At 42.9% G+C, this 27,481-nt stretch overlaps 1 protein-coding gene and 1 non-coding gene across 6 annotated transcripts; one reads left to right on the plus strand and one right to left on the minus strand.

Annotated features, from left to right (window-relative positions):
• Positions 1-24: 24 nt before the first annotated feature.
• Cap1 (cyclase associated actin cytoskeleton regulatory protein 1) lies at positions 25-26,729 on the minus strand. 5 transcript variants are annotated; one of them, XM_090335147.1, is made up of 14 exons: positions 26,638-26,729; positions 26,394-26,530; positions 14,410-14,531; positions 13,845-13,945; positions 11,907-11,984; positions 9,553-9,696; positions 9,196-9,281; positions 6,847-6,952; positions 4,906-5,083; positions 3,150-3,334; positions 2,920-3,043; positions 2,560-2,642; positions 2,091-2,234; positions 25-1,384 (listed from the first exon to the last, which is right to left on the minus strand). In XM_090335147.1, exons 3-14 carry the CDS (start codon positions 14,519-14,521, stop codon positions 1,301-1,303), a joined length of 1,425 nt encoding a protein of 474 aa, XP_090191273.1. In that variant the 5' UTR covers positions 14,522-14,531; positions 26,394-26,530; positions 26,638-26,729; the 3' UTR covers positions 25-1,300. The 5 variants fall into 5 exon arrangements, with proteins under 5 accessions (XP_090191273.1, XP_090191277.1, XP_090191275.1 ...); XM_090335151.1 differs by having other exon boundaries at positions 14,410-14,534; XM_090335149.1 differs by having other exon boundaries at positions 26,375-26,530.
• LOC150062034 (small nucleolar RNA SNORA40) lies at positions 6,058-6,184 on the plus strand. Its single transcript, XR_016536074.1, has one exon. It is a non-coding gene; the product is annotated as a small nucleolar RNA SNORA40 (small nucleolar RNA).
• Positions 26,730-27,481: the final 752 nt, after the last annotated feature.

Raw genomic sequence — 27,481 nt, forward strand, 5'->3', positions numbered from 1 at the left:
TATGTACATTAAATATCATAAAAGGCAAGTTTGGTATTAACTTTATTCTATTTTCTGTATAACTTTAAGTACATAAAGGTTTATTTCCACAGGCCTCAGGAAATGGGTAAAAGTCACAGGACAATCTCTCTTCCCACCAAAAAAAAAAAAAAAAATTGCATATTTGGTAAGAGTGTTTGAGGGGAAAACTGAATCTTGCAATGCTGTGCAAGATTCTTAATAAAGACCTAAGCCAGCCTGCAGTGGAGGTTTTATGTCTTGTCAGGTCCCTGGACCAAAGTCCTAAACTGTTGAACGTGGTGGACAGCCATGAGAACAGATAGGTGGCAGGCACCTAGCAGGTAGGGAGGAATGCAATTCCTTGGAATGGCATGTTTGTTTTTTTCTGCTGCGTATGGGGCTTTAACTCAGGGCCACAGTGCTGTGCCTGAATCTTTTTCACTCAAGGCTTGCATTCTACCACTTGAACAAGTGTTCCACTTCCAGCTTTTTTAAGGGTAGTTTATTGGAGATAAGAGTCTCATGGACTTTCCTGCCCAGGCTAACATCTGTGATCCTGAGATCCCAGCCTCCTGAGTAGCTAAGATTACAGGTGTGAGCCACCAGCATCCGGCTTCCTTTTTCTTATTCTTAAAAATTACCTCTGTAGGAAGGTGGCAGGTAGGGATATCAGAGGAAAGAAAGGACACAAGACCCAGGGCACTGTGACTGCAGCTGGGACCCGAGAACCTAGTATGTCATGGTTGATGTGGACTCCGGGGAATGGAATGCAGAGTGATGGAATGCTGCTAGGAAACAAGTTTGCTTTTGGTCCAGGAAACCCTCCCCTCACTTGTCAACTTGAAGTTAGTCTGGTTGGAAGAGCCATCTGAAATCACACGAGCTTCTGCTACCTCCATGCTCACTGTTAGAAAAAGATTCACTAGTATGCACATTCTGATGTTAATTCCTGGGACTGCTATTCTTCCCAAAGGATAGTTTGTTGGTAGAATAACTTTTCCCCTAAAAAGCTGAGAACTGAAACACCTCAGTCCAGGTGTGCCAGTCCCTTAAGACCAGACTGGTAGTACAACCATGCTGATGTGGAGAAGCTGTACCTTCCTGCAGAAGATCAACTGCCCTGCTGTCCCACCCCAAATCTCAGCCTGAGGTATATTCAGTGAAGGCAGGTAGCTGGGCTTCTCAGAGCAGAGAAGCAGTTAAGAGCAGAAAGGTAGAGGAAATCTAAAAAAGAACCGTCTTGATACAGATTTATCCCATGGTGTGAAGGGAGAGGGCAAAGAACCCACTGGCACTTGGCTTATCCAGCGATTTCTGTCACTGTGGTGACCAACTTTTGCCCATTCCATAAGGTCTTGAACTGCTCAGGGACTGGGAACTCATTCTGCAAATAAAGAGAGAACAGGATGAAATCTTTGCTACAGAACATACTGGCTCTAAATTTCACACTACTTAATCCTAAGAGCATGGCAGGATGGAGTAAGACAAATTGAACCCATCCCATCCTGCTGTTGTACTGTTCTCTGTTCAGTACTGTTACAATACATATGGCTTTAGAGCACCAGCTTGACAAGGGTGCTACAACTCTCCTGTGCTATCCTGAGCTCAACCTAAGAAACCCTCCCCTTTAGCACTTCATGACATTGGATTACCTTGCTTCTCTGTGTTGCTACTTTTTGATGTGCAGTATTGGGTTTACCTACTCATTTCCAATGGCCTATCAAATCGCTTTCTTCATTGTAAAGTTGCTTCTCTGTAACCCAGGCTTGTATCAAACTTTAGACCCTACTGCCTCAGCATTTCAAGTATTAGTATTACAGGTTCTCATCTAGCTAATCCCTTTTATTATTATTATTTTGCCGGGCCTGGGGCTTGAACTGAGGTCCTGGGCACTGTCCCTGAGCCTCTCTGTGCTCAAAGCTAGCACTCTACCATTTGAACCACAGGGACAGCCACTTCCAGCTTTTTCTGTTGATGTGGTACTGAGGAATTGAACCAAGGTCTTCATGCATGCTAGTCAAGACCTCTACCACTAAGCCACATTCCCAGCCCCTAATCCCTTATTTTCAACCTACTGATAAACAACTTACAAAGTCACCGCCTTCTGTAGGAATGAGGACATTCATCTCAGAAGATTTGGCACTGACTATCTCACAATCCAGAGAATTCTTGCTCAGGTAAGCATGGCAGCCATCTGTTTTGTTAATGGAAATGGTTGGCACTTTACCCATTACCTATAGAAAAAAACCAAGAGAACTGAATGAGCCCTAGCAGGTGGGAGATGATACCTGAGAATGTTACCACAAGAGCTTTCACTGTTTTACAGAATCCTGCAGCTACATGAGAACCTCCAGATGCACAGCGGACATTAGGTCCCCGGGGGCAGACTGGAATGAGGACTGGAAAGAAGCCACCTTCAGCCAACTCCTTTTTTGCCATATTCAAAGTAGCCAAGCTGCCAAGATCGGATTGCTACCCAAGCAACATCTGTGGCTCTGTCGTGAAGGCTTTAATGAATTCGTCAGGGACCAAAGAAGGGGTGCCAAGGTATCAAATTACCTGAACTTTGACATCTCTGCTGTTGATTATCTCCACAATGCCTACAACATCATCAAATACCAGACCGAGTTTCTTACAGTTATCTACAAAGAAGTCAACAGTGTAACATTAAAATACTCCGTATAAGCCGAGCACCAGTGGCTCACACATGTAATCCCAGCTACTCAGGAGGCTTAGATCTGAGGATCCCGGTTTAAAGCCAGAGCTCAAATCCCACGACCCACCAAAAAATAAATACACACACACACACACACACACACACACACACACAAGAAATCTTAGGGAAGAGGGTAGGTAAAATGGTTCTAGCCCGCTTAAGCTCTGGAAGAGAACCTGCCTGAGACAAGTGATAAAACTCACCTACTGTAATGGAATTAATCTTGCCTTTGATTTGCAATGTGGTGTTCACACATTTGTATATGTAAACCACCTGCTTCAGCTCTGTGTCATCAATTACCAGGTTGGAAACATTCTCCTGATTTTCCTGTTAAAGAGAATCCTTATCATGTTCCAAACCTTTATTTTTGCACTGTGGCTAAGCTCTCTTTAATCCCTTGTCCCCACCCCAATTCCAGGTATTTTCAACTCACCACTCTCCATTTCTTGCCCTCCAGTTCAAGTAGAGCCGGCTCCTTCTTTGTGGCTGGTTTGGGAGATAGGCTGGTTTGGGGTTTAGGTGCAGAGAATGGCTTAGGACCACTGCGTACTGGGCCACTCTGAGCTTTCAGGGCAGGGTTCTTGTGAGTCTTCATATCATCAGATACATGCTTCAGGGCTGGAAGAACAACAGCTATACCTTGTTCCTGTTCTTTATACAAAAGCTTTAGGCTGAGACAACAATCAGCTCCTGCAAGTGCTAATCCTTAACAGAAAATTCAAACCAAGAACAGGAACCTCTTGCAAGTCGTTTGGATAAGTACTTTTTTTTTTTTTCACTTTATCATTTCACTTGTTTTCCTAAGTTAAATCACATGGTTCCATTAGAAAAAAATAAAATGCATGTGGTGGAGATAGGAGTGGGAAAGAACAGATATGTGAATGCACAAAAAAGATCTACGAAGGTATGTACTCACAAAATGCACGTGCAACTTTTAACATAATCAAGGAAGAAAAATGTGATAAGCAATGAAAACTTGGGAGAAACAGGATCAACCCACAACTAACCCCTACCGCAAGTACTAACATTTGAAAATCTATATTTCTTTTTCTCCTAGGAATTAGGATAATGAAGTTTTAAAGTTTATTTTTATTTTGGGGTCTAGCCCGAGGCTTGAATTCAGGGCCTGGGCACCGTTCCTGAGCTTTTATGTCCCCTTGCTCAGGGGTACCACTTGAGTAAGCCTCAGGACTGGACCCCAAAATAAAAATAACATTATACCTTCTTTTTTTGTTTCCAATCCTAAGGCTTGAACTCAGGGCCTGAGCACTGTCCTTGGGGTTTCTCAAGGCTAGCACTCTACCACCTGAGCCCAGTATCACTTCCGGCTTTTTCTGCGTATGTAGTACTGAGCTTTGTGCATGCTAGGCAAACACTCTTACCACTAGGCCACGCTCCCTGCCCCATATTAGACTTTCTTATGCAAAGTTCCTATGGTGAGCTAGGAGTGTGGTCTAGCCATAGAGTGCTTTGCCTACCATGCACAAAGCTCTGGGTTTGATTCCTCAGTACCACATACACTGAAAAAAGCCTCAAGTGGTGCTGTGGCTCAAGTGGTAGAATGCTAGCCTTAAAAAACCTTAAGGACAGGGGCCGGGAATTTGGCCTAATGGTAAGAGTGCTTTCCTAGCATGCACGAAGACCCAGATTTCGATTCCTTGGTACCACATATATAGAAGAAAAAAACAGAAATGGTGCTACGGCTCCAGTGGTATAGCTCTAGCCTTGAGAAAGCCCAAGGATGGTGCTCAGGCCTCAAGTTCAAGGCCCAAGACTGGCAAAAACAAAACAAAACAAAAAAACCTCAAGGATAGTGCTCAGGCCCTGAGTTCAAGCCCTGGGACTTGGGGGGGAGTTCCTATGGTATGCCTAGTGTGCATCCTCTGGTGAAGATGGCCTTCTGACACAATGACTTCATAGAGACTATGGGGTACCATGAAAACTCTGGGAAAACTGCTAGTATACCTTAATATATGCCACTTACTATTAAGCCAATTTCCCACAGGGCAGGGGGCTTACCTTTCCTGTAACCAACCTGCACTGTAATCACCCATTTTAATATAGGTTCAATGTCCCTTCTGACAATCTGAAGGCAGATGACACCTCAAATCTTGCCTATCAGCTGTTGTGTCTGACTAGTGAGGTCTAGTCCAATTTGCTGAACCAACTGTTCTTATCAAAGTACTTACCATGTGTGATGCTCTCCCCCTGATTAATCTGTGCAAACAGTGCTGAGCGGGAGGCAGAGTCATCAGAGCCTGAACTGGTAGACATTGGTGGGGGAGGTGGGCCTGGTGGAGGGGGAGGGGGACCTGATCCAACAGAGGGTCCAGATGGCAATCCACTCAGTTCTTTGGCTACGGGCCCCTGGAACAACAAGTATAGGTAACACAGTTATCTTCTCCGCCCCTCTATCATTTCCAGTGGGACCAGACCTAGGTGCAGCAGACATGGTCCTCCATAGCTCTTGAGGTAATGATTAATCCCAACATGGCTTTAATTCCTTCTCACTCTTGTTCAAGGCTCCAACTCAGCTCTATTTCTCAACCTTCACATTTTCCCTTCTGCTTCTCACTGCAGATCTAAACCCCTATAAACATCTACTTGACATCCTTTTTTTTTGGGGGGGGGGTGGATCATGGAGCTTTAACGCAGGCTGGGTGCTGTCCCAGAGCTCTTCAGCTCAAGGCTACTGCCCTACCCTTGAATCAAGCCCCACTTCCCATTTTCTAGAGGTTAATTGGAGGACTGGCTTTGAACCTTGATCCTCAGATCTCAGCCACATGAGTAGCTAGGATTACAGGCATGAGCCACCGAGATCAGCTTAACATCTTTAGTGATAAGGGACTCAGACTCAACAAGTTCAAAGTTGAATTCATCATTGCTTGCCTGCTCCTTAACCTATACCATCATCATTCCCTTTCCCTATGTTAGAGATTTTACCATCCAAGTTTGACTATTTAATCTTTAAAGTTTCCTATTTCCTTAGCCTTTTGGAATCTATTATCTTGGTGTAAGTGCTTTTCTATCAGCTCCTAGTGTCATGGAGATGGCCCTGTTCTGAGGATGAGAACTTATTCTGAACCTATACATGGAGACAGATTGGTCCTTACTCAAAGACTGAGTCTAAAAATCTCAGCCTATCTTCCTTACAGCCTTTTCTCCTAAAAAAAAAACAATCTCTGACCATTTCTCCTTATTGAAGCCATAGAAGGGCACTCTCTATGTTTATTCTTCATTTACTTTTTAGGGTTGTTCTTTGTTCTTAGTATCTCATTTCTTCCATGTCTCATCATCCTATACATTTTTTTAGGTAGCTAATGAAAAGTCTCACAAAGAGTAGCACTAGTGTCTGTGTCTTTAATTTGTAACAAAGCCTTACACAGGTGCAAATAGTGAATCCTCTTTTGCAATCCAGAACTCACTGTTGAGTATGAGATTTTGATACACGTATCAATATGGAATATGATTCCAACAATAGTTGGCAATGTGGGAGTTGGTTAACTTATACAGACTGGCTCTGAGAATAAAGTTGCTGTAAAAGCTACTTAGGAGACTGAGAATTAGAGATGTGAGCCACTAGCACCCAGCAAATGGGAATATATCTTTATTACAGCCTAGTGATGTGCACTGGGGGGTTTGTATCTGTATTTCTGAGAACTAGTATAGTGTGATTCATCTGTCTCCTATCAGTAACCATCACCTTTGTTTTTGATTTTTGTCTCAGTACTGGAGCTCAAACTAAGGGCTTAAGCTTTTGTTTAACTTTTTCATTTAAGATTGGCACTCTACCACTTAAGCCATGCCTCCACTTCCAGCTTTTTGCTGGTTAACTAGAGACAATATTACAGACTTTCCTGCCTGGGCTGGCTTTGTACCACAATCCTTAGTTCTCCTCCTGAGTAGCTAGGATTATACACATTTAACTCTTGACCTTTGTTTTTTAAATATAACTCAAGTCTCTGATTGTGGGTTACTTTATTTTCTTCTCTTTTTCCCTTTTACTTCTACCCTCCACCAAAAGACAACTATCATTCTTTCTCAGGCCTTGGTGAATGTGAAGTCTAAACTTGTGGACAAGTTTCTGCAGAGATAAAGGGAGGAACTGAGGACTCTGAGGACTCACTAACCGTTTTGTTCCAGGCCAGTCCAGTGGTATGGAACTCCTTGATATAAGCCTGCAGCTCCGTCCATATACTCAAGTAAGCTTTGACCCAGTCCACATGCTTCTTATCCCTGAGAGAATTAAAGAACTTGTTAAGAGGCAGTCAGGCTATTAAAGTAGTACTTCCAGAACCTCTCCTGTTTGTGGGCTCCTATCTCTCTGCTGATGGCATTTCTTAGGCTCTGCTTAATAGCAGTTACAGTTATCACTAAACTTCAAACAAAACAAATGACAACAAAATCTATTATATTAATTAGACCAAACTCTATTAGAACAGGAAAACTGAATTGTATCTCCTTCTAGCTCTTAAATCATCAGCGTTTCTCAAACTTTTTTGGTAGTATCTAGATTAAACTGTGGGCCTGACACTTGCGAGGCAGTGCTCTACCACTTCAGCCACATCCCTAGTCCTTTTTTTTTTTTTTTTTTTTTTTTGTGCCAGTCCTGGGCTTGAGCTCAGGGCCTGAGCACTTTCCTTGGACTTTCTCAAGGCTAGAGCTCTACCACTTGAGCCTCAGCACCACTTCCGGCTTTTTTTCTATATATGTGGTACCGAGGAATCGAACCCGGGTCTTCATGCATGCTAGGCAAGCACTTTAACCACAAGGCCAAACTCCCAGCCCCCCCTAGTCCTTTTTTGCTTAGGTTATTTTTCAGACAAGGTCACAGACTTTTTACTCAGAACCGGTCTTTGCACCGTGATCATCCTACCTACTACCACCTATGTACCTAGGACTACAGACACACACCAACAGACTTGGCTTCCTTGTTGGGAAGAGTCATGGTAACTTTTTGCCCAGGCTGCCTGGAGCCATGATCCTTCCCATCTTCACCTCCTCAGTAGCTGGGACTACAGGGCATGGACTACCATGCTCATACTATTTTAAGAGTAAAACTTTACACACACATACGACCTTAAGTATAAAACTGGTAAAAGAGGGCATTTTGTGCATGAAGCCATTTGCCATGGAATGGCAAACCTTATTCATGTATTACCATGGAACTCAAAGACTTCAAGAAACTCAACTACCTTATGAGCCAATGCCCATGTCAAAACATCCTCTCAGCCAAATTTTAAATAACTCCATTAAGATGAAGTTATGAGCATTCAATTATAGAAATAACACTGAATTATGACTCAGAATCATCCCCTCTCTTCCTATATGTTAGCTGAAAGACTTTAAGGTTATGTAGCTTCTAAGATCTACTTCAACTGTAATGAAGGGGTAAAGTCAAAACATGGGGAGTGTTTAACTATAGGTTGCTTGAAGGATCAAAGAATGTGGTGACTGGGACACTTTTCACACAAAAGAACAGAGTACATCCTCTTGGAGAGTAGTTATTCAACAAATATTTAGTTGGTCCATAATGACCAGAATGAAGGGTTTAGATTTGGATAACTATGCAACTAAGTAATTGCTGCCTACAGTCATCTCTAGCTCAAAACTAACAGAAAAATCAGCAAGGACTAGTGTGCCCATGCACTTAAAATGTAACAACTCCCCTTATTACCTGCATAGGTATGCTCTACCCGCCTACAGGAAGAATCAAGTTCACTTTGTTTTTCTTCCCTTCTTGGGGCTTGAACTAAGAGGCCTAGGCACTGTTCTTGAGCTTTCTCAAAGCTAGTGTTCTACCACTTGAGCCACAGCACCACTTCTAGCTTTCTGTGTCCATGGTACCAAGGAATCGAACCCAGGGCTTTGTGCATGCTAGGGAAGCACTCTATCATTAGACCACACTCCCAGTCAGGGTCACTTTTTAGTGAGGTCCTACTAAATTCTTGCCATGGCAACGGTGAGATATTTCTAAGCAACAATATAAACAGGGAACTTTATATAAAGAGGGAACTAAAAGGTAATGTATTGGTCCATGTTACCTCCAGCAAAACTTCCTAACCTGGAAAAGGGCCTCAACCCATAGATGTAAAAGAAGTGTGTGCTTGCAAATGTAGGCTTTAAAAGCCAGCTTTACACAAAGCAGACAGATGAGAGAATCAATTTAGAAGCCAAGCCTTGACTTAATTAGCCCTAAGTGATATTCCAGGAACTAATCAGCTGGATTAGTCCTTTACCTTCTAGGAAAGGCAAGGTAAGACTTACACATTTTGGGGGGGTTGGGGGGGGAAGTGGGTAATGGAGCTTGAGCCCGGAGCTCTTCATCTCAAGGCTACTGCCCTAACGCCTGGGCTTGGGCATTGTCCCTGAGCTCTTCAGCTTAAGGTTATGGCCCTACCCCTCGAGCCACAGCCCCATTTCCCCTTTTCTAGTGATTAACTGGAGATAAGAGTGTCTAGGTCTTTAGTAAGACTTACACATCTTTGTACTCTTTGAGGACTCGGTTTGTATAAAACATTGCAGCATCATTCATCTCTTTCACATAGGGGGCAGGTTTAGGAGCCTGAAGAAGAAAGAAACAAGGACTCAGCTTCTCAAGCAATACACACACACACACACACACACACACACACACACACACACACACACACACACACACACACACACACACACACACACACAGGTATATGTACATATACATTCCTCAGATCTCAACCTCCTTGAGTAGCTAGGATTACAGGTATGAGCCACCAGCGCCCAGCCAGCCATACATATACCTTTCTCTCCTTCCTTCCCTGCCCCTCCCTGCTTTCCCAGGAAGAAAAGATGCGCACCATAGCTACCCAGCCTAAGGCCTGGATGCTCTCACTGACAGCTGACAGGTGATTAAACAACTTGCTGCCTCGGTTCTTCTCCCGGAAGGTTATCACTTCTTGAATCTGCTCTGAGATGGGTGCCAACAAATCAGTAAGTTTATTCTAGGAAAAGAGGCAAAAGGAGATTCTGGTTAGAGTCCTATAAAAGGGGCATTTGAGTTGAGTGTGGTAGCACACGCCTATATCCAGAACTCAGAAGACAGAGGCAACCTGGGCTACATAGTGAAACTGTGTCTCAAAAAACCCTACAAATACACAAAGACAAAAACGAAGAAAAAAGAAAAGAAAAGAGACTAGGCACGTGGCTCACAACTATAATACTAGCTTCTTCTCAGGTGACTGTGAAGCTAGTATTGTGAAGATCACAGTTTGAAGCCAGCCCAGACAGGAAAGTCAGAGATTCTGTTCTCCAATGAGGTTCAAGTAGTTCAAGTGCTAGAGCTCCATCCTTGAGCAAAAATTCTAAGGGACAGTACCCAGACCTAGGGAGAGGAGGGAAGGAAGGAGGGAATGACGGAGGAAGGAAGAAAGGAGAGAAAAGAGTCAACTCTTAATTCTGAAGTTAAGAATTATTTATGAAAGAAAATGATCACAGAAATGAACTTTGGATTCATCTGCAATCACTGCCTATCCTCTTACCTCTACATAAAGTGCCAATTCCTTCAACTATTTTTTTGTGGTTCCCCATGGTTAGGACCCATACTCAGTTATACAACAAAATCCCACAGTTTCACCCACTTGTCTTGTTTCTGTCCCACTAATAGGAGATAGCTGTTTTTCGGGGAGTTTTGTACCTTTACTTAGTATACACCTTTTTCCAACTACTTGAAAGCCTCGTGATAATTGGCCTAACAACTCCTGCCATATCAGTTTCCTGTAACGTTTACTGTCAGCATAACCATTCCTAGCACTGTACCAGGCAGCAGTACACACTATTAATGGACCCACATGAATGTTTTTTCTTTCTCATTAATTTTTCAAAGGTGATGGCTTTGTCTTGCTTCTCCTTTGTCATCATTACAGCCCTCAATGCATTGTTAGCCATATAGCAGCTGCTGAGTAGTAATCTGATTAATCAAATGCAATTATCAAGGCTGGCACTAAAGCAGACAGCTCAGCAAAATGGATGAACTTTGTGTCTCTGTTTTTGATCCTTCCCTTCAGAGTTTTCTGACCATCTCAGTTCTCAGGCCTTAGCATGAAAAGTCTAGTCAGGAATATGCCAACCTTTTTTTTTTTTTTTGCCAGTCTTGGGCTTAAGCTCAGGGCCTGAGGACTGTCCTTGGATTTTTCTCAAGACTAGAACTCTACCACTTGAGCCTCAACACCACTTCTGACTTAGTTTCTAAGTATGTGGTACCAAGGAATTGAACCCAGGTCTTCATGCATGCTAGGCAAGCACTCTACCACTAGGCCAAACTCCCGGCCCCTATGCCAACCTTTTAAGTAAATGTTTGTTGCAGAAAAAACGATTTACACAAATGGGTGGCAGACCAGATTTGGCTTGTAAACTGTGGTCTTATTTTAGACCAAGCTCTGGTCTAAAATAAGAAAAAGGCAATAATGTCTCAACTGCTTGATTTATAGTGAAAGCATAGATTTGGTGGGAGAAGAATGATTTAGATAAAACACCTTAACAGGCCGGGAGTTCTAGCCTTGAGAAAGTCCAAGGACAGTGCTCAGGCCCTGAGCTCAAGCTCAGGACTGGCAAAAAAAAATTAAAAAAAAAACAAAAACAAAAACAAAAAAAACCACCTTAACAATTCTGGACAAACTAAAGACCAAACACTGATATATTTAGATTACATTATTTAGGCATGCCAAGGATCAAGGGTTTTAATGCTACATTAGCAGGAAGACTTGCTTTATTATTATATGACTAGGGAAGCCTAACATCAGCACATGAAACAAAACTTTTATTATGAAAAAAATCAATTTTCTGTAATCCAATTTTCCATACCTTCCCGCAAAAATTTTTGAGTTAGCTAAAGGGAGGGGAGTTAAAAATTGAGGGGAGATGTCATTCTTTAGGCATTTTAGGATTTCCATAGCTGTTTGTTGCAAGGAGAAGCAAAGACCTAGTGGTAACTAATGACCTGAGAAAAATGAGAGGAAAAAAAGCCATTGGAGACCAATCAACACTCAAAGCATATTCATTCTCATGAGGACACTGTAAGTCTCTTCTACCCCTGGTATGAATGTGCATAATCATAAGCCCAGCCCATTTTGGTATACTGTTAACAATTTGGTGGAAATCTCTCCACTTATCCTGGTCACCAAACCAAAACTATACCATCTATCAGTGAACTTACATTGGCTGGCTGCTGGCACTGAGAAGCTGTAACTAGGAGAGCTCGTTCCAACTTCATACCTGTGTGGACCATCTCCGCCTGACAGGAAGAAGCAAAATCAGCTCAATGACACATTACAACTAGAGAGGCCCTGATAAAACTACCTTGAAACCTCCATGTCAATGTATTCTGGTAGCATCCAGCCACTTAGGTCATTTTCCTGATGGGTTTCAGACTTCAGGGACTGACACCATAATCACATATACTGATGAACTAAGAAGGGATGAATAATCAAGAATTGGAAATAAAGATAATTAGGGCTTAGGGGAAAGTCAGATTAGCTTTCACAGGAAGTGAGCCTTTTTTTTTTTTTAACAATAGTGTTGGAATCCAGGACCTTATGTATGCTAGGCAAGTGCTACAAAGTATATCAACAGCCCCACATGAAGTGTTTTAGACATGTACAGAAAAGTCTAATTTCCTATCCACAACAACAAACTAGTTTTCTGTAAAAGTACAAGTAGGAAGCTGGGCTCTGTGGCTCACGCTGTAATGCTAGTTTACTCAGGAGGCTGAAATCTGAGGATCAAGACTCAAAGCCAGTCCCAGGCACAAAAGGACTTGAGACTCTTATCTTCAATTAACCTTCAGAAAACGGGAAGAGGGGCTTGGTTCAAGGGTAGGGCAGTAGCCTTGAGCTGAAGAGCTCAGGGACAGCGCCTAGGCTGAGTTCAAGCCCCACGACCTACCAAAAAAAGGTAAAAGGGAGAAGTAGGAATAAAGGCAAAAGCTTAAATTTAGGCCTAAAATTCTCAAGGTATTTTACTTTAGATTAGAGCTTCTTAAATGTTGAAGCATTTAGACTGTTAAATAAATTTAGAACTTCTAACTAGAAGTTGGTGGTGGTAACAATGTAAGAGGCAGTACATGAAGGGAGGGGGGTGGACAGGCACCTGTCACTGCCTACTTCATATTGCAGTGGGCTAAATTTGAAAATAACCCATATTAACATAACTAATAACTATCAAGCGATGAAAACGATGCCTTTCAAAAAACCACCCCTGGCTTGGTTACATAACATGTTTGCTCAGACTAGTAGCATATTCTTCTGTATGACTGTCTTATTTTTTTATTTTAAGACAAAAAGCAAAGTCATATTTGACTTTTATTAAGTCACAATACAAGCAAAGAATCTGAAACAAAGTTCTAGGAATAGCCTGTGAAAAATGAGATTTGCTTAGTTTCCTTTACCACACCATTTAAGAGTCACATATTAGGAATCAATCTTTAAGAAACTCCCTCTTAATTGTAACCCCTTTGAATATCACCTTTATTATACTAATAAAAACTTCAAAAAGATATTCCACCTTTCTTTTTTCTCTCTGCATTTTCTATCCCTTGGTGCTTGAACTCAAGGCCTGAGCATTGTCCTTGGACTTTTCAAGGCTAGGGCTCTACCACTTGAGCCATAGCCCCACTTCCAGTTTTTTCTTGATAGCCTTGTTTTTTGAACCAAGAAAGCTTTCTGCATAGAATAATCCCATACAAAAATGTATAATAAAAGCAGGGGACCTAGAAAAACAAAGATCCATTTTTATGCCCTGACTGTGCTTCCTGGTGTAGTACAGATAGTCAAAAAGTCAGAAACCTCTCAAAAAGTTTCTTTTGTGTGTGGGAATGTTGGTTGTGGGACTTGAACTCTGGTCTTGGGTGCTGTCCCTGAGCTTTTCAGCTCTAGGCGCCTTACCCCTTGAGCCACAGTGCCACTTCTGTTTGTTTGTTTGTTTTTCTGGTGGTTAACTGGAGGTAAGAGTCTCATGGACTTTAGTGCTAGCCTTGATAAAGCCCAAGGACAGTGCTCACCTGAGTTTATGCCCTGGGACTGGCAGAGAGAGGGGAGGGGGGGAAGGAACTGAAGAAAGCCATCGGTCCTTAAAAGTGGAAAGCACAGCATCTTACATGTTTCTGCACATCTCCTCCGATCTCTTTACTGATCTTCAAGTACTCTGTCACAGGACCAGCAAGCAGAGAGTCAAAGGCTTGCACATATGGAGCTGCTCCTAAGAGACACACCAGAAAAAAAAAGAAAAAGTCATGCATGGATGATGTTGTTTAAAGTACATTTCCATGTGAAAGTGGGAGGCAAGAGAATACAGCACACAGAATAATGGAAGCCAGGTTCCACCTCCAATACCACACTAAATGGTTATATGATCCTTTTCTCTACTGGGCTTAATTTCCAATGATCTTCCAAGATTCCTTTTAGTTCTAACATTATTTCAATTAATACGTGTGCAAAATGGCTAAGAGAGTCACTTGACTTCAACTGGAAAATTCAGCTATAAAGAAAGAACAGGAAATACCACACAAGCAGGAAGTTCTTGTGTTAAAATAACTTAACCACAGGTTTCTCTATGCAAGTCACTTCCTTATCTGTTCTGTTTCTTTCTTAGCTGTTTTGGAGAAACTTCACCATGATTAAAGAAATAAGGCCAAGACACTCTACAAGTGTTACTGGACTTACCTTTTGAAGGATTGTCTCCATACCCACGGTGCATGTCAGAGGGATGGGATACTGCCTCCAGGCGGCCCACTGCCCTCTCCAATCTTTCTACAAGATTTTGAATGTCAGCCATAATGTACCACCTGCTGAAACAAATCAAATGTTATTTGCTATTTTAATATTACACACACCACCTACATGGGGCTGCCAATTCTGTGGAACAGAATTTAATAATAAAATAAAATGGAAAAATAGTCTAGCAAATTTGCAAAAATCATACAGAACTCATTAACCAAAAAGCTACTCAGGAAAAAGTGTTTACAAAAGCAAATTTTATACAAGTACTGAATATTTATTATATACTAACAAATGTTTGTGTAGGAATTTAGAATTTACAAACTATTGTCATAATTTCTCCCAACTATTCTTTTCGTTTTTTTGGTGGACTTGAACTAAGGGCCTGGGCACTGTCCCTGAGCTTATTTGCTCAAGGGGTTGTACTCTACCACTTGAGCCACAGCACCATTTCTGGCATTTTGTTTATGTGGTACTGAGAAATGGAGCCCAGAGCTTCATACATGCTAGGCAAGCACTCTACCACTAAGCCACAATATCAGTCTCTATTACTACATTCTTAAAAATAAAAAACTGAATTTCAATGACAAACTGCCTATAGTTAATAGAGAATTCAGCCCTTGATTCAGGTCTGGCTCTAAGTTCAGTATGGTTCTTCCCAGCTCAACTTGCTGCTGCTTGCAATAGGAGGCCTTAAAGCAAAATAAATAGGTTACTTACACTGCCCTGCCCTTGCTAACTTATAGTCTAGTGGGAGAGGATTGGCAACACTTGCCTACAAACTACTTATACACAACACCTATAACACAACAACACAACAGAAAAGAGGAGACATTTAAGGTGAGCTAAAGAAGCTGTAGGTAGTGGCATGCAGTTTCACAAAGGGGAAGAATATATCTGCTGGGAGGATCAGATAAGGACATCTTGAAGAAGCGGCAACCTAAGCCAAACTTCAAATGAGGAGGGGTAGGATCTAAACTCTCCGAAGACTAGGAAACCAGACAGATCCAAGAGCTTATTATACATCTTTCACAAGTACTAACTCAGCTGAACTACATTCAACATATACTACTAGTCTTAAAGAAAAGAGCAAGGCCAGGAGTTTGGCCTAGTGGTTAAAGTGCTTGCCTAGCATGCAGGAAGACCCAGGTTCGATTCCTTGGTACCACATACATAGAACAAAAAGCCGGAAGTGGTGCTGAGGCTCAAGTGGTAGAGCTCTAGCCTTGAGAAAGTCCAAGGACAGTGCTCAGACCCTGAGCTCAAGCCCATGATTGGCCAAAAAAAGAAAAGAAAAGAGCAAGCTTGGTGGGGGGGGGGGAAGGACCATATCTGTTCCTTGTTATACTGTACTATGCAGACCTCTACCTGACAGGTAGCAGGTGGTCAATTCCTATTTATAAAGTTAGTGAAAGTATGAAAATTCCACAAGGAGTAGAGTTCCGAAAGTTGTTAATACTACACCTAAGTGTAAAATGTTACCAATATGTATCTATATAAAGTATGGGAAATTAGTGATTTATAAAAATCATTTAGCACGCCAGGCGCAGTGGTACATGCCTGTAATCCTAGCTACTCAGGAGGTTGAGATCTGAGGATCAAGGTTCAAAGCTAACCCAGGCATAAAAGGACCTGAGACTCTTATCTCCAATTAATCACTAGAAAATGGGGAGTGGGGCTTGGCTCAAGGGTAGGGTGGTAGCCCTTGAGCTGAAGAGCTCAGGGACAGTGACCAGGCCGAGTTCAAGTCCCATGACCCACCAAAAAAAAAAAAAATCATTTAGCACAAATGAAAGCCTTGGGTCAGATTCCATTAAGAATCTGTGACAAGCAGCCTAGTGGTAGAGTGCTTGCCTAGTATGCACAAAGCCCTGGGTTCAATTCCTCGGCACCACACACTCAGAAAAAGCCAGAAGCAGTTCTGTGGCTCAAGTGGTAGAGCGCTAGCCTTGAGCAAAAAGTACACAGGACAGTACACAGGCCCTGAGTTCAAGCCCCAGTACTCCCCCTCCCAAAAAACAAACAATCAAAAAAACAAAACAAACAAACAAAAAAAAACAAAACCACCATCTGGCGAGAGAATAATCCTTTCAACATTTTGGGCAATTCATTAGGAAGTGTTTGATCAAACACCTTTAGCAATGGAGAACCTGAGATTTTTGAGACAGCCCATTCTATTCAGACAACTCAAAGTATTAAAAGCTCTTCCTTATATGGAGGCAAATCTGCCTCCCTGCAACTTCCACCCACTGATCTTAGTTCTGCCCTTGTAGGTCATACAAAACAAGTATGAATTAAATGGAGAACAAGTATAACTGTGTGGTGCTGACTGAAAGCACTGTAACATTCAGAGAAGGGAGATTAAATGAATCCAGAGTTGACTTTAGAGAATGATGACATTATAAGCAGGCATAGGTTCTAGCATGTTCTAGTTAGAGCAAAAAGATGAGGTCAGTTTTGGATATCTGAAGTTTGAAGAGAAGATGAAGCTTTTTAAATGAAAATAATAGCATTCAGAAATAAAGCCTGGGAAAGGATCAAGGCCAGAGATAATGTTTGCTAGCCATTGGCAAAGAAATGTCATGAAGTCATCATAGGGTAAAAGGAAACTATGTGCTTAATTCTCCAGCAATTATTTTGTGATCTGAAATTGTGTGTGTGTGTGTGTGTGTGTGTGTGTGTGTGTGTGTGTGTGTTTAATTCTCACCACTCTTATTTTTTTAATTAAAAAATATTTTCTGGGGCCGGGAGTCTGGCCTAGTGGTAGAGTGCTTGCCTACCATGTAGAATACCTGGGTGGTTTCTAGTCCTCCATACTATATACATAGAAAAAGCCAGAAATGGTGCTGTGTCTCAAGTGGTAGAGCTCTAGTCTTTTTTTTTTTTTTTTTTTTTTGCCAGTCCTGGGCTTGAGCTCAGGGCTTGAGCACTGTCCTTGGACTTTCTCAAGGCTAGAGCTCTACCACTTGAGCCTCAGCACCACTTCCGGCTTTTTTCTATGTATGTGGTACCAAGGAATCGAACCTGGGTCTTCGTGCATGCTAGGCAAGCACTTTAACCACTAGGCCAAACTCCCGGCCCCAGAGCTCTAGTCTTGAGAAAGCCCACGGATTGTGCTCAGGCCCTGAGTTCAAGCCCAAGGACTGGCGGAAAAAAAAAATCTGCCTGGTACCCATATATCATGCTTATAGTAAAAAAGCTAGAAGTGAAGGCATGGCTCAAGTGGTAGTCTCAGTCTTGAGCCCCATTACTGGGGCTTTTTCAATAAGAACTTGAGGCTCTGAGTTTAAGCCCCAGTAATGGCACAAAAAAGAAACCATTTTGGAGGTACAAGGTATCAAACTCTTGAATTCTACCCCTGAACTATAGTCTTAGCCCTTCATTCTCCTAACAACTCAATCCAAATTCTTTTTCCTATTCGAGGAATTCATTCCAAAGTTAATGGAACTAGGTTACCATTTTAGCTCTCATTACTTGTCTATTGCAGTTAAGAAATTCCACCTAAGGGGCTGGGAGCATGGCCTAGTGATAAGAGTGCTTTCCTAGCATACATGAAACCCAGGGAATGATTTTTTGGTATCGCATACATAGAAAAAGCAGAAGTGTCCAAGACTCAGGCCCGGAGACTAGCAACTAAATACATTCATTCATTCCACCTAACCAGAAGAAATCTGTTAAAATTTAAGGTTTTGTTTCATATTTGTTCTTTGAAATCATCACTCAGGTAAAACTGAAAAGAAAACACCTTGTCAAGCACACTGACTCATGCCTGTAATCCTAGCTACTCAGGAAGCTGAGCTCTGAGGACTGAGGTTCAAAGCCAGCCCAGGCACTAAAGTCCATGAGACTTTTATCTCCAATTAATCACCAGAAAACTGGAAGTGGTACTGTGGCTCAAGTGGTAGAACAATAGCCTTGAGTTGAAGCATTCAGGGACAGAGCCCAGGCGCTGAGTTCAAGCTCCACGATCAGAAAAAAAAAAAAAAAACGGGCAAGGGGGTTGGGAGTTTGGCCTAGTGATAGAGTGCTTGCCTAGCATGCACAAAGACCCAGGTTTGATTCCTCAGTACTATATACATAGAAAAAAGCTGGAAGTGGTTCTGTGGCTGAAATGGTAGAATGCTAACGCCTTGGGGATAAAGCCCATGGGCAGTGCTCAGGTCTTGAGTTCAAGGCCCAGGACTGGCAAAAAAAAAAAGAAGAAAAAAAAGGACAAAGTCTCCAAACCATAAATAGCTATATTAGTTCTATTCCTAACAATATAGAAATTCTCACTACTAGGTTCTAACATGTCACATATAGAAAAAACTTAAACATGCTTATAGGAAATATATGTTGACTGGCTTAATCCCCCCCAAAACTGTTAAGAATTAGAAATCACAGCAGGGCACTGGTGGCTGTCATGTAAGGATTACAGTTTGAAGCCAGCCTGGGCAGGAAAGTGTGAGACTCTTACCTCCCAAAAGCAGGAAGTGGAGCTGTAGCTCAAATGGTTGAGCAAAAAAGCTCAAGGAAGCATCCAAGCCCTGAGCTCAAGCCCGAGGACATACACACCCACAGGAAATACTACTTTGCTCCAGTAAGCACATAACACATACACACAATAGATAATAGATAATAGCACCAGTACAGATGTCATCAAAACCTAACCCAAATCGGTAGGCACTGTTCTTCCCTAAGCATTTGGTTTCACTGATAAAACCAAAGATTTTTAGTGTCCAAATCATGGCCACCTGAGATTTAGATGAAAAGAGACCAATCTTCTAGGGAAGGAAGGAACCCAACACAGTACCTATGTTTGTCTCCTGTTCCAGGCTTACCTCGACCTCCATTTGAAACTCCAAGAGTGAGTTAAATGAATAATGTACAAGCTGAAGTCACACTGGGGAACTAGCTATTGGAACAGTCTGGGGCAAAGAGATAACTTTTTTGTGGCCATCGGTTCCTCTTTTCCCTAAATTCAAAGGATTTTTAGGAAGGTTAACTACACTAAATATTCTCCAAGCTTTATGCTGCATAAGGAACAATTACACCAATTGCTTTTAGCTTTCACAGTTGATTCAGTAGAACAGCATTATCTACTCTCACACATAAAGACAGATCCAAGGATGACATTTGTCCTTAGCTGTGATTCAGTCACAATAAGAGGTATGAGAAGATCTGTGATTAGAAGTCTATAATTTAAATCTAGAAATTTAATGGCCTCTGGAGGAAAATACAAAACAAAAACAAAACCTCAAAACAAAAATAGCAAACCCACTCATTACGTCCATAAATATTTCAACTATTTTCCAGCCAAATGGAAAAGTTTAGCACAACATATCTGGAAATACACGGCAAACAAAGCTGCACCATAGCTAAAGAATATTTTTTGGAGGCTTTGAGTTCATTTTTTTTTTTTTGGTTTACATAATATATCAAGAAATTTCAGGATCGGGAGTTTGGCCTAGTGATAGAGTGCTTGTCTAGCACGCACGAAGACCTGGGTTCCTCAGTACCACATACATAGGAAGAAAAAAAAAAAAAGCCATTAAGTGGTGCTGTGGCTCAAGTGGTAGAGCTTTAACCTTGAGAAAGCCAAGAGCAGTGCTCAGGTCTTGAGGTCAAGCCACAGGATTGGCAAAAAAAAAAAAAAAAAAGTTATTAACTGCAATTAAAGATATTAAATCTACAGCAATTTTTAATAGCTTTTAAAATAAACTAAAATAAGTGGGGCACAGTGGCTCACGCCTGTAATCCTAGCTACTCAGGAGGCTGAGATCTGAGGATCAAGGTTCAAAGCCAGCCTGGGCACAAAGAGACCTGAGACTCATCTCCAATTAACCTCTAGAAAATGGGAAGTAGAGCTTGGCTCAAGGGTAGGGTGGTAACCTTAGCTGAAGAGCTCAGGGACAGTGCCCAGGCTGAGTTCAAGCCTCATGACCCACAAAAAATAAATTAAAAAAATTTTAAAAATTGACCATGCATATAACTATCACAATGAAACCACTATGTACAATTCATTTATGCTAACAAGAATTTAAGCAAGAGTTTGAGTGGAGAATAAGAATAATTAAGAGATTAAAGTATATTATATGAATGTATGGAAATAGCACAATACTCCTTTGTACAATTAATACATGCTAATAATAAAGTTTAGTGGTGGGGGAAAAGGGAAATCCTTCAAGGACTCCAAAGAATTTCTTGACAACACAGTAATTTCTTGCTGCCTCAATAAAAACAAATGATTCCCTTATTATAGGGTAAGTGAGTGTTAAACAGACATTATGTTAAGTATGTCTATGGAGCCTGTCCTCAAATAAATTAGCAAGGGAAGTATAATCATAGCTACTTCTTTCTCTTTTTTTTTTTTTTTTTTGATCGGTCATGGGTCTAGAACTCAAGGTGCTGTATCTGTGAGCATTTTTTTGCTCAAGGCTAGTACTCTACCACTTTAAGCCACAGCGCCACTTTTGGTTTTCAGGCAGTTAAATGGAAATGAGTCTCATGGGGACTTTTCTGCCCAGGTTGGCTTCAAATCATAATCCTCAGATCTCAGTTTCCTGAGTAGCTATTACAGGCGTAAACCACCAATGCCTGGCATAGCTATATTTCTAATGCATCACTTCTCCAACATGGCAGTTTTGTCCTCCAGGAAACATATGGCAATGTCTTAAGACATTTTTGGTTGTCACAATTGAGGAAGTCACAACTGAAGTGAGGACACTACCAGCATGAAACAGGCCAGGGATGCTGCTAAATATCCTACAATGCACAGGACAATCCAAAGAATTATCTGGCCCAGGATGACAAATGTACCAAGAATGAAAAACCCTGTTCTAATAAGGAAAATAAGATAAGTGCAAATGAGTTGAATAAAATGCTTTTTTAAATTAGAAAGTCAATCTAATCAAAAAAGGTTCTTTTTGGGTTGGGAGTTTAGCCTGGTGGTAGACTGCTTGCCTAGCATGCATGAAGACCTGGGTTCTATTCTTCGGTATCACATATATAGAAAAAGCTGCAAGTGTTGCTGTGGCTCAAGTGGTAGAGCTCTAGCCTTGAGAAAGCCCAAGGATAGTGTTCAGGCCCTGAGTTCAAGCCCCAGGACTGGCAAAAAAAAAAAAAAATCCTAAGATTCCAAATGGCAGAATTAAATTTCTAACCAAGGATTTAATTTCCAAAGACACTTTGCATTTGCTTTTACAAGCAAAACAAATTTTAGACTCAATGCCTCACAGAAAACAGAAAGGAAGTCACTTTGTAAAGGCTTGCTCTGTGGTTACAAGAACAATTATAAGTAAACAAATGTATGGGCCAGGAGTTTGGCCTAGTGGTAGAGTGCTTGCCTGGCATGCAGAAAGACCTGGGTTTGATTCCTGATACTATATATATATAATATATATATATAATATATATATGTATTGGGGGGGAGCAGTCCTGGAGCTTTTAGCACCACTTCCGGCTTTTTTCTATGTATGTGGTACCAAGGAATCAAACCTGGGCCTTGGTGCTAGGCCAAACTCCCAGCCCCAAGTACCACATACATAGAAAAAGTCAGAAGTGTGCTGTGGCTCAAGTGGTAGAGCTCTAGCCTCAAGAAAGCCCAAGGACAGTGGGGTGTGGTGGCTCTTGCCTGTAATCTTAGCTACTCAGGAGGCTGAGATCTGAGGATCAAGGTTCAAAGACAGCCCAGGTACAAAAGGACCTGAGACTCTTATCTCCAATTAACCTCTAGAAAATGGGCAGTGGGGCTTGGCTCAAGTGTAGGGCAGTAGCCCTTGAGCTAAAGAGCTCAGGGACAATGCCCAGGCCCAGAGGTAGGGTGGTAACCTTGAGCTAAAGAGCTCAGGGACAGTGCCCAGGCCAAGTTCAAGCCACATGACCCACAAAAAAAAAAACCCAAAACACTATACAGGCCCGAGTTCAAGTCCCAGGACAGAAAATACAAAAAACAAAAACAAAACAAAACAGTAACCAAGAAAACGGGTGAAAAGAAAAGATGACCTCTAAGGATGGAAACAAAATATTTTATTTTGCAAACTCCAAGGCCACCCTCCCTAAAGGAAAAATAGAACAAAAATAAAAAAAACAAAAAACAATCTTACTATTCCACCATTTTTTATGTGTATGGCAGGTTACATTTACAAAATCATTTCACTGCTACCAAATTAGATTCTGCTGAGGTACCAATTATGCCTACCTGATTGATGAAGTATTTCTACAGAATGTGGGAAATACCCACAGAAAGTTCTTTATGCTGGGCCTACAACAAGCAACTCAATTAGCAAACTGTCAACAACAGAATAAAATCCAAGTTATGAAAAGCACTTAAAATATTTGACACTGTCTTTTGCAGGGAGCCAATGCCTAATGTCTGTAATCCTAGCTACTCAAGAGGCTGAGATCTGAGGATCATCGTACAAAACCAGTCAGAGCAGAAAAGTCTGAGATTCTTTTCTCCAGTTAACCACCGGGAGCTCAAGTTGTGGCTCGAGTTGTGGCTCAAGTGGCAAAGCACTAGTCTTGAACAGAAAATCTCGAGGGCAGTGTCCAGGCCCTGAGTTTAAATCCAAAGAACGGCACACACACATGCATGCAAGCACACATGCACACATGAACACACACACACACACACAGACACACACACACACACACAGACACACACACACACACACACACACACGCTGGCAAAGCCATTCTGTTTTGCTAAACTTCAGGCTCTAATAATTCACTGACAATTTAGGCCCCTCTTGCTTCAAATCTCCTTTGTGTTTTCTCTAGGCAGAACACCTTATTAGACTTTTTTTTTTTTTTTTTTTTTGGTCAGTCCTGGAGCCTGAACTCAAGGCTTGAATGCCATCCTTGGGCTTTCTCAAGGCTAGTGTTCTACCGCTTGAGTCACGGACCATTTTTGGCTTTTTCTATGTATGTGGTACCAAGAATCAAACCTGGGTTTTCATGCATGCCAGGAAGCACTCTACCACTAGATCAAACTCTCAGCCCTTATTAGACATTTTTGCCATGTACTATGAACACCTCAAACAAAGCATGTCCAAAATCATTTTCTATGTCATCTCCCCAATCATTTATTCCCTATCTATATAGTACTACCTAATTCCCTAGGCCAAAAAAAAGCAGGTAACCATCTAAATTATTTTTTTTTGTTTTCTTCGGTGCTGGGATTGAAACCACAACCTTATGTATATTAGGCGAGTGCTCTACCACTGAGCTACCACCACAGAGTTACTTCTTCATTACCATAAATAACCAGTCTTCCATTCCTCGGATACTGTCTTTTATTTGTTAGTCATGGGACTTGAACTCAGTGCCTGCACACTGTCTCTGAGTTCTTTTGCTCAAGGCTAGTACTCTACTACTCTGAGCCACATGGCCACATCTGGTTTTCTTGGTGGTTAATTGGAGATGAGTCTCACCAACTCTTCTGCCCAGTCTGGCTTTGAACTTGGGATCCTCAGGTCTCAGCCTGCTAGTAGCTAGGATGACAGGCATGAGCCTCCAGTACCTGGATCACAGGATACCATATTCAGCATTACTCAAGCACAATTCCTTCTGGCTAGTTCCACTTCCTCTTAGTTCAGACCATGACTATGCAATAGCTTTCCAACTTCCACAGGTCTTATTTTATTTATTTATTTTTTTATTTTGGCCAGTCCTGGGGCTTGAACTCAGGGCCTGAACATTGTCCTTGGACACTTTTTGCTCAAGTCTAGCACTCTGCCACTTGAGCCACAGCACCACTTCTGGCTTTTTCTATGTATGTGGTACCGAGGAATCGAACCCCAGTCTTCATGCATGTTAGGTAAGCACTCTACCACCAGGCCAAACTCCCAGCCCCACAGATCTATTTCTCACTGGCAAGTAGGAACCCTTTATTTCCCATAGATTGCAGAATAAAAACCCAAATTCCTTAGTATTCCTAAAATCTCTCCCCACTAGACACTTTTCACCCTTCTCCAACAATCATTACTGGAATTTCAGACACTATTTTTTTTTTTTTTTGCCAGTCCTGAGCTTCGGCTCAGGGCCTGAGCACTGTCCTTGGACTTTCTCAAGGCTAGAGCTCTACCACTTGAGCCTCAGCACCACTTCCGGCTTTTTTCTATGTATGTGGTACCGAGGAATCGAACCCAGGTCTTCATGCATGCTAGGCAAGCACTTTAACCACTAGGCCAAATTCCCGGCCCCTTCAGACACTATTAACTAGTTATATAGTATTTGTATGTGTAGTTCTCTTTGACTGGAAATTCTTTTCCTTGATTTAGTAGGTAAATAAATATTGAAGTTTTAGCTTCATATATTTCTGCTGGAAGCCTTGCTCAGGTATTTCTCTTCAATGCTGTCAGCCTTGTTCACATAAGCCATTCCCGGTTTACTTCTCTGCTTTCTCCCATATTGTAAACTCCATGGGATCAAATCTATTCTTAAAAGACTTAAATGTCTGGGCCGGGAGTTGAGCCTAGTGGTAGAGTGCTTACCTAGAATGCATGAAGACCCAGGTTAAAAAAAAAGGCCGGAAGAGGTGCTAAGGCTCAAGTGGTAGAGCTCTAGCCTTGAGAAAGTCCAAGGACAGTGCTCAGGCCCTGAGCTCAAGCCCAGGACTGGCAAAAAAAAAAAAAAAAAAAAAAAGGCTTTAATACGTGTGTCATGCATATTAAGGCCCCAAAAAGCTTAGGAAAATGATAAAGTGATAGTCCACCCCCACCTCCAGTTTGCACTTTGAAATCCTTATTAAAGAGCTACAAATGGCACAATTCTGATATCCAGCACTGTCTAAACAATTTTTTTATCCCTTAATTGGACTACTCTATTCATCCTTCAAATTTTTTCTGAATCCCTTGTTACATACGTTCACAGAAGCCTGTTCTTCCCCTAATTCTCATCACAGTTGTACTTTGGAACTCCAGATTGAACCCAGGGTCTTACATATGCTAGATGAGCACTCTACCACTTGCCCTCAGCCTATATAATTACTTCTTCAAAGTCTCTGCAAATGCAAACACTGTTAACTCCATGAGGGCAAGGTCTAGACTTTAGTTTCTAAGCGGCATTCCCTGACCTGCCAGAATGCTGGCATAGAATAATCTCAGTTATACACTGAATACAATTCTGTGAGGTGTTCACTTAAAAGATGACCAAAATGAGGCATAAAGAAATTAAATGAAAAATCATTGCCACAGAGCAACAGGACCGGTTCTAACCTGAGCCATCTAATTTCAGGTCCAGATACATACAACATAACCAAAAAAAAAAAAAGTTACCTTGGTTTTTCAGAGTAAAAGCAGTAGTCTAGAAATGAGGAGGAGCTATCAATATCTGGACTTGCCTACTTCATTTAAAAACAAAACAAAAACCAAATCTCTAAGTGTCCCAAGCAGCTGAATTGTAAACGTTCCATAGAGCAAGCAAGTTGCCTTTTACCTGGCCAGAACCTATTCCACATCCCCAACTATTCAAGTAAAAGAGGCTGCAAGGAAATTAATGAAGGAAGTATCTGGGATTGTCGTCGAAGGAATTGGGACAACGACTGTCATTCTTTTCCTCCCAGGATGTCTATCCTCTTCCCCAACAATTTACCCATCCGTGCAATGGGAGCGAACCGAGGCTAGCTTAGAGTCTAAAGGTCCCCGAGGTTTCTCTCCTTCAGGACACTATAGGAACCCTGCTTCCACTACGGCTGATGGACAGAGAAGTGAAATTGAGCCCAGGGCCTCCCCGGACGGCTGGGCTTGGCTGATCACTCCGGCCCCACCTCAAGAGACCGCACCCAGGAGTCTGGGTCGGCTGAGGGCCCCGACCCCGACCCCCCGACCCAAGCAGGGCACACCACAAGCAAGTAGGCCACGAAGGCCACGATTAATGCCAGGGAGCCCGTGGGCTTCGGAGGCGACCGAGGGTCGCCGCACACCCTTACCTCAAGAGTTGTGCCTCACCTCGGGTCTGCGATCAGCGGCTCTCCACTTCCGGCAAGAACCGCCCAGCAATCTCCGCGCGACCCACTTCCGGGCCCTCCCTGGGCGCGGTAACCCCCACCGGAAATGAGCCGCGGGGTTGAAAAGGCTGACTAGACCTAGACAGCGGGAGAAAATCAGGCCGCTGAGATCCCGACTCCCCCCCTACTCCCCACACCTTGGAGAATCCAGGCTGGCTCAAAGGTCACAAGGGAAAGGGATCAACCTCTTAGGCGAGAGCGCTCCCCCCCCCCCGAGGGGCGGGTTCACGGGCAGGTCCCGCCCCCCGGCGGGCAGTATCCAACCGAAATCGCCCCCTGAGGCCCGCAGCAAAGAGGAGCCGGAATCACGGGCTTTAGCTCCGCCTCCTCCTGGAAAGCGGGCAGATAAGTGGCTGGTGCTCCTGTCAGCTTGATCCCTGCGAAGGCCAGTACGTGTTCACTGAACCGGTCTGGCTAAGGCTTGGTGGCGGGCGGGAGTCTCTGAGGGCGGAGAGGCAGCGTCGAGGTAAGCTCCGCCTCTCCCCGGGCGTACACACTTCGGTTGCCCCGCCTGCAAGGTGGAGGGCGGCAGGAGGGGGTGGCCCGCGTGCTGAGACTACTCGCCGCGGCTGGACGCCCGAGGCTGGCCGCCTAGGGAGCCGTGGGCCCCTCCCGGAGCTTGTGGGTGTGCCCGGCTCGCTGGGCCGCGGGCTGGCAAGGTGGAGAAAGCGCTCCTCTCTCGCCCCACTTCCTGTTTGCTCAGCGCGCTTTGTGACCATAGATGGTCAGGTCAGGGACCGCGCGGAAGCCTCTGCTCGGCGGCTTCCGCGACCTCGCCTCCCCCCCCACCCGCTTCCCCCGGGGCGCGCGGGGTGTGGTCCCTGGGAAAGTCGTTCGCCCAGAGCTGGTCTTCTGAAGCCCCTTCCTCCTGAGCTTGGTTCGCTCAGTCCCGGGCTGGTGTGGCTCAATGGCTGCATTCCGCGGGGAGACCTCACTTCCTTGCTCCTTAGACTGCAGACCGCATCTTTGTTTCGTCAGGTCTGACTCTTTCCAACTGGTCATTATCTTCCCACAATGATTTATTTCTAG

The sequence above is a fragment of the Megascapheus bottae genome, chromosome 6 (genome assembly GCF_031878675.1).
Source record: "Megascapheus bottae isolate mThoBot1 chromosome 6, mThoBot2.hap1, whole genome shotgun sequence".
NCBI classification, from domain to species: Eukaryota; Metazoa; Chordata; class Mammalia; order Rodentia; family Geomyidae; genus Megascapheus; species Megascapheus bottae.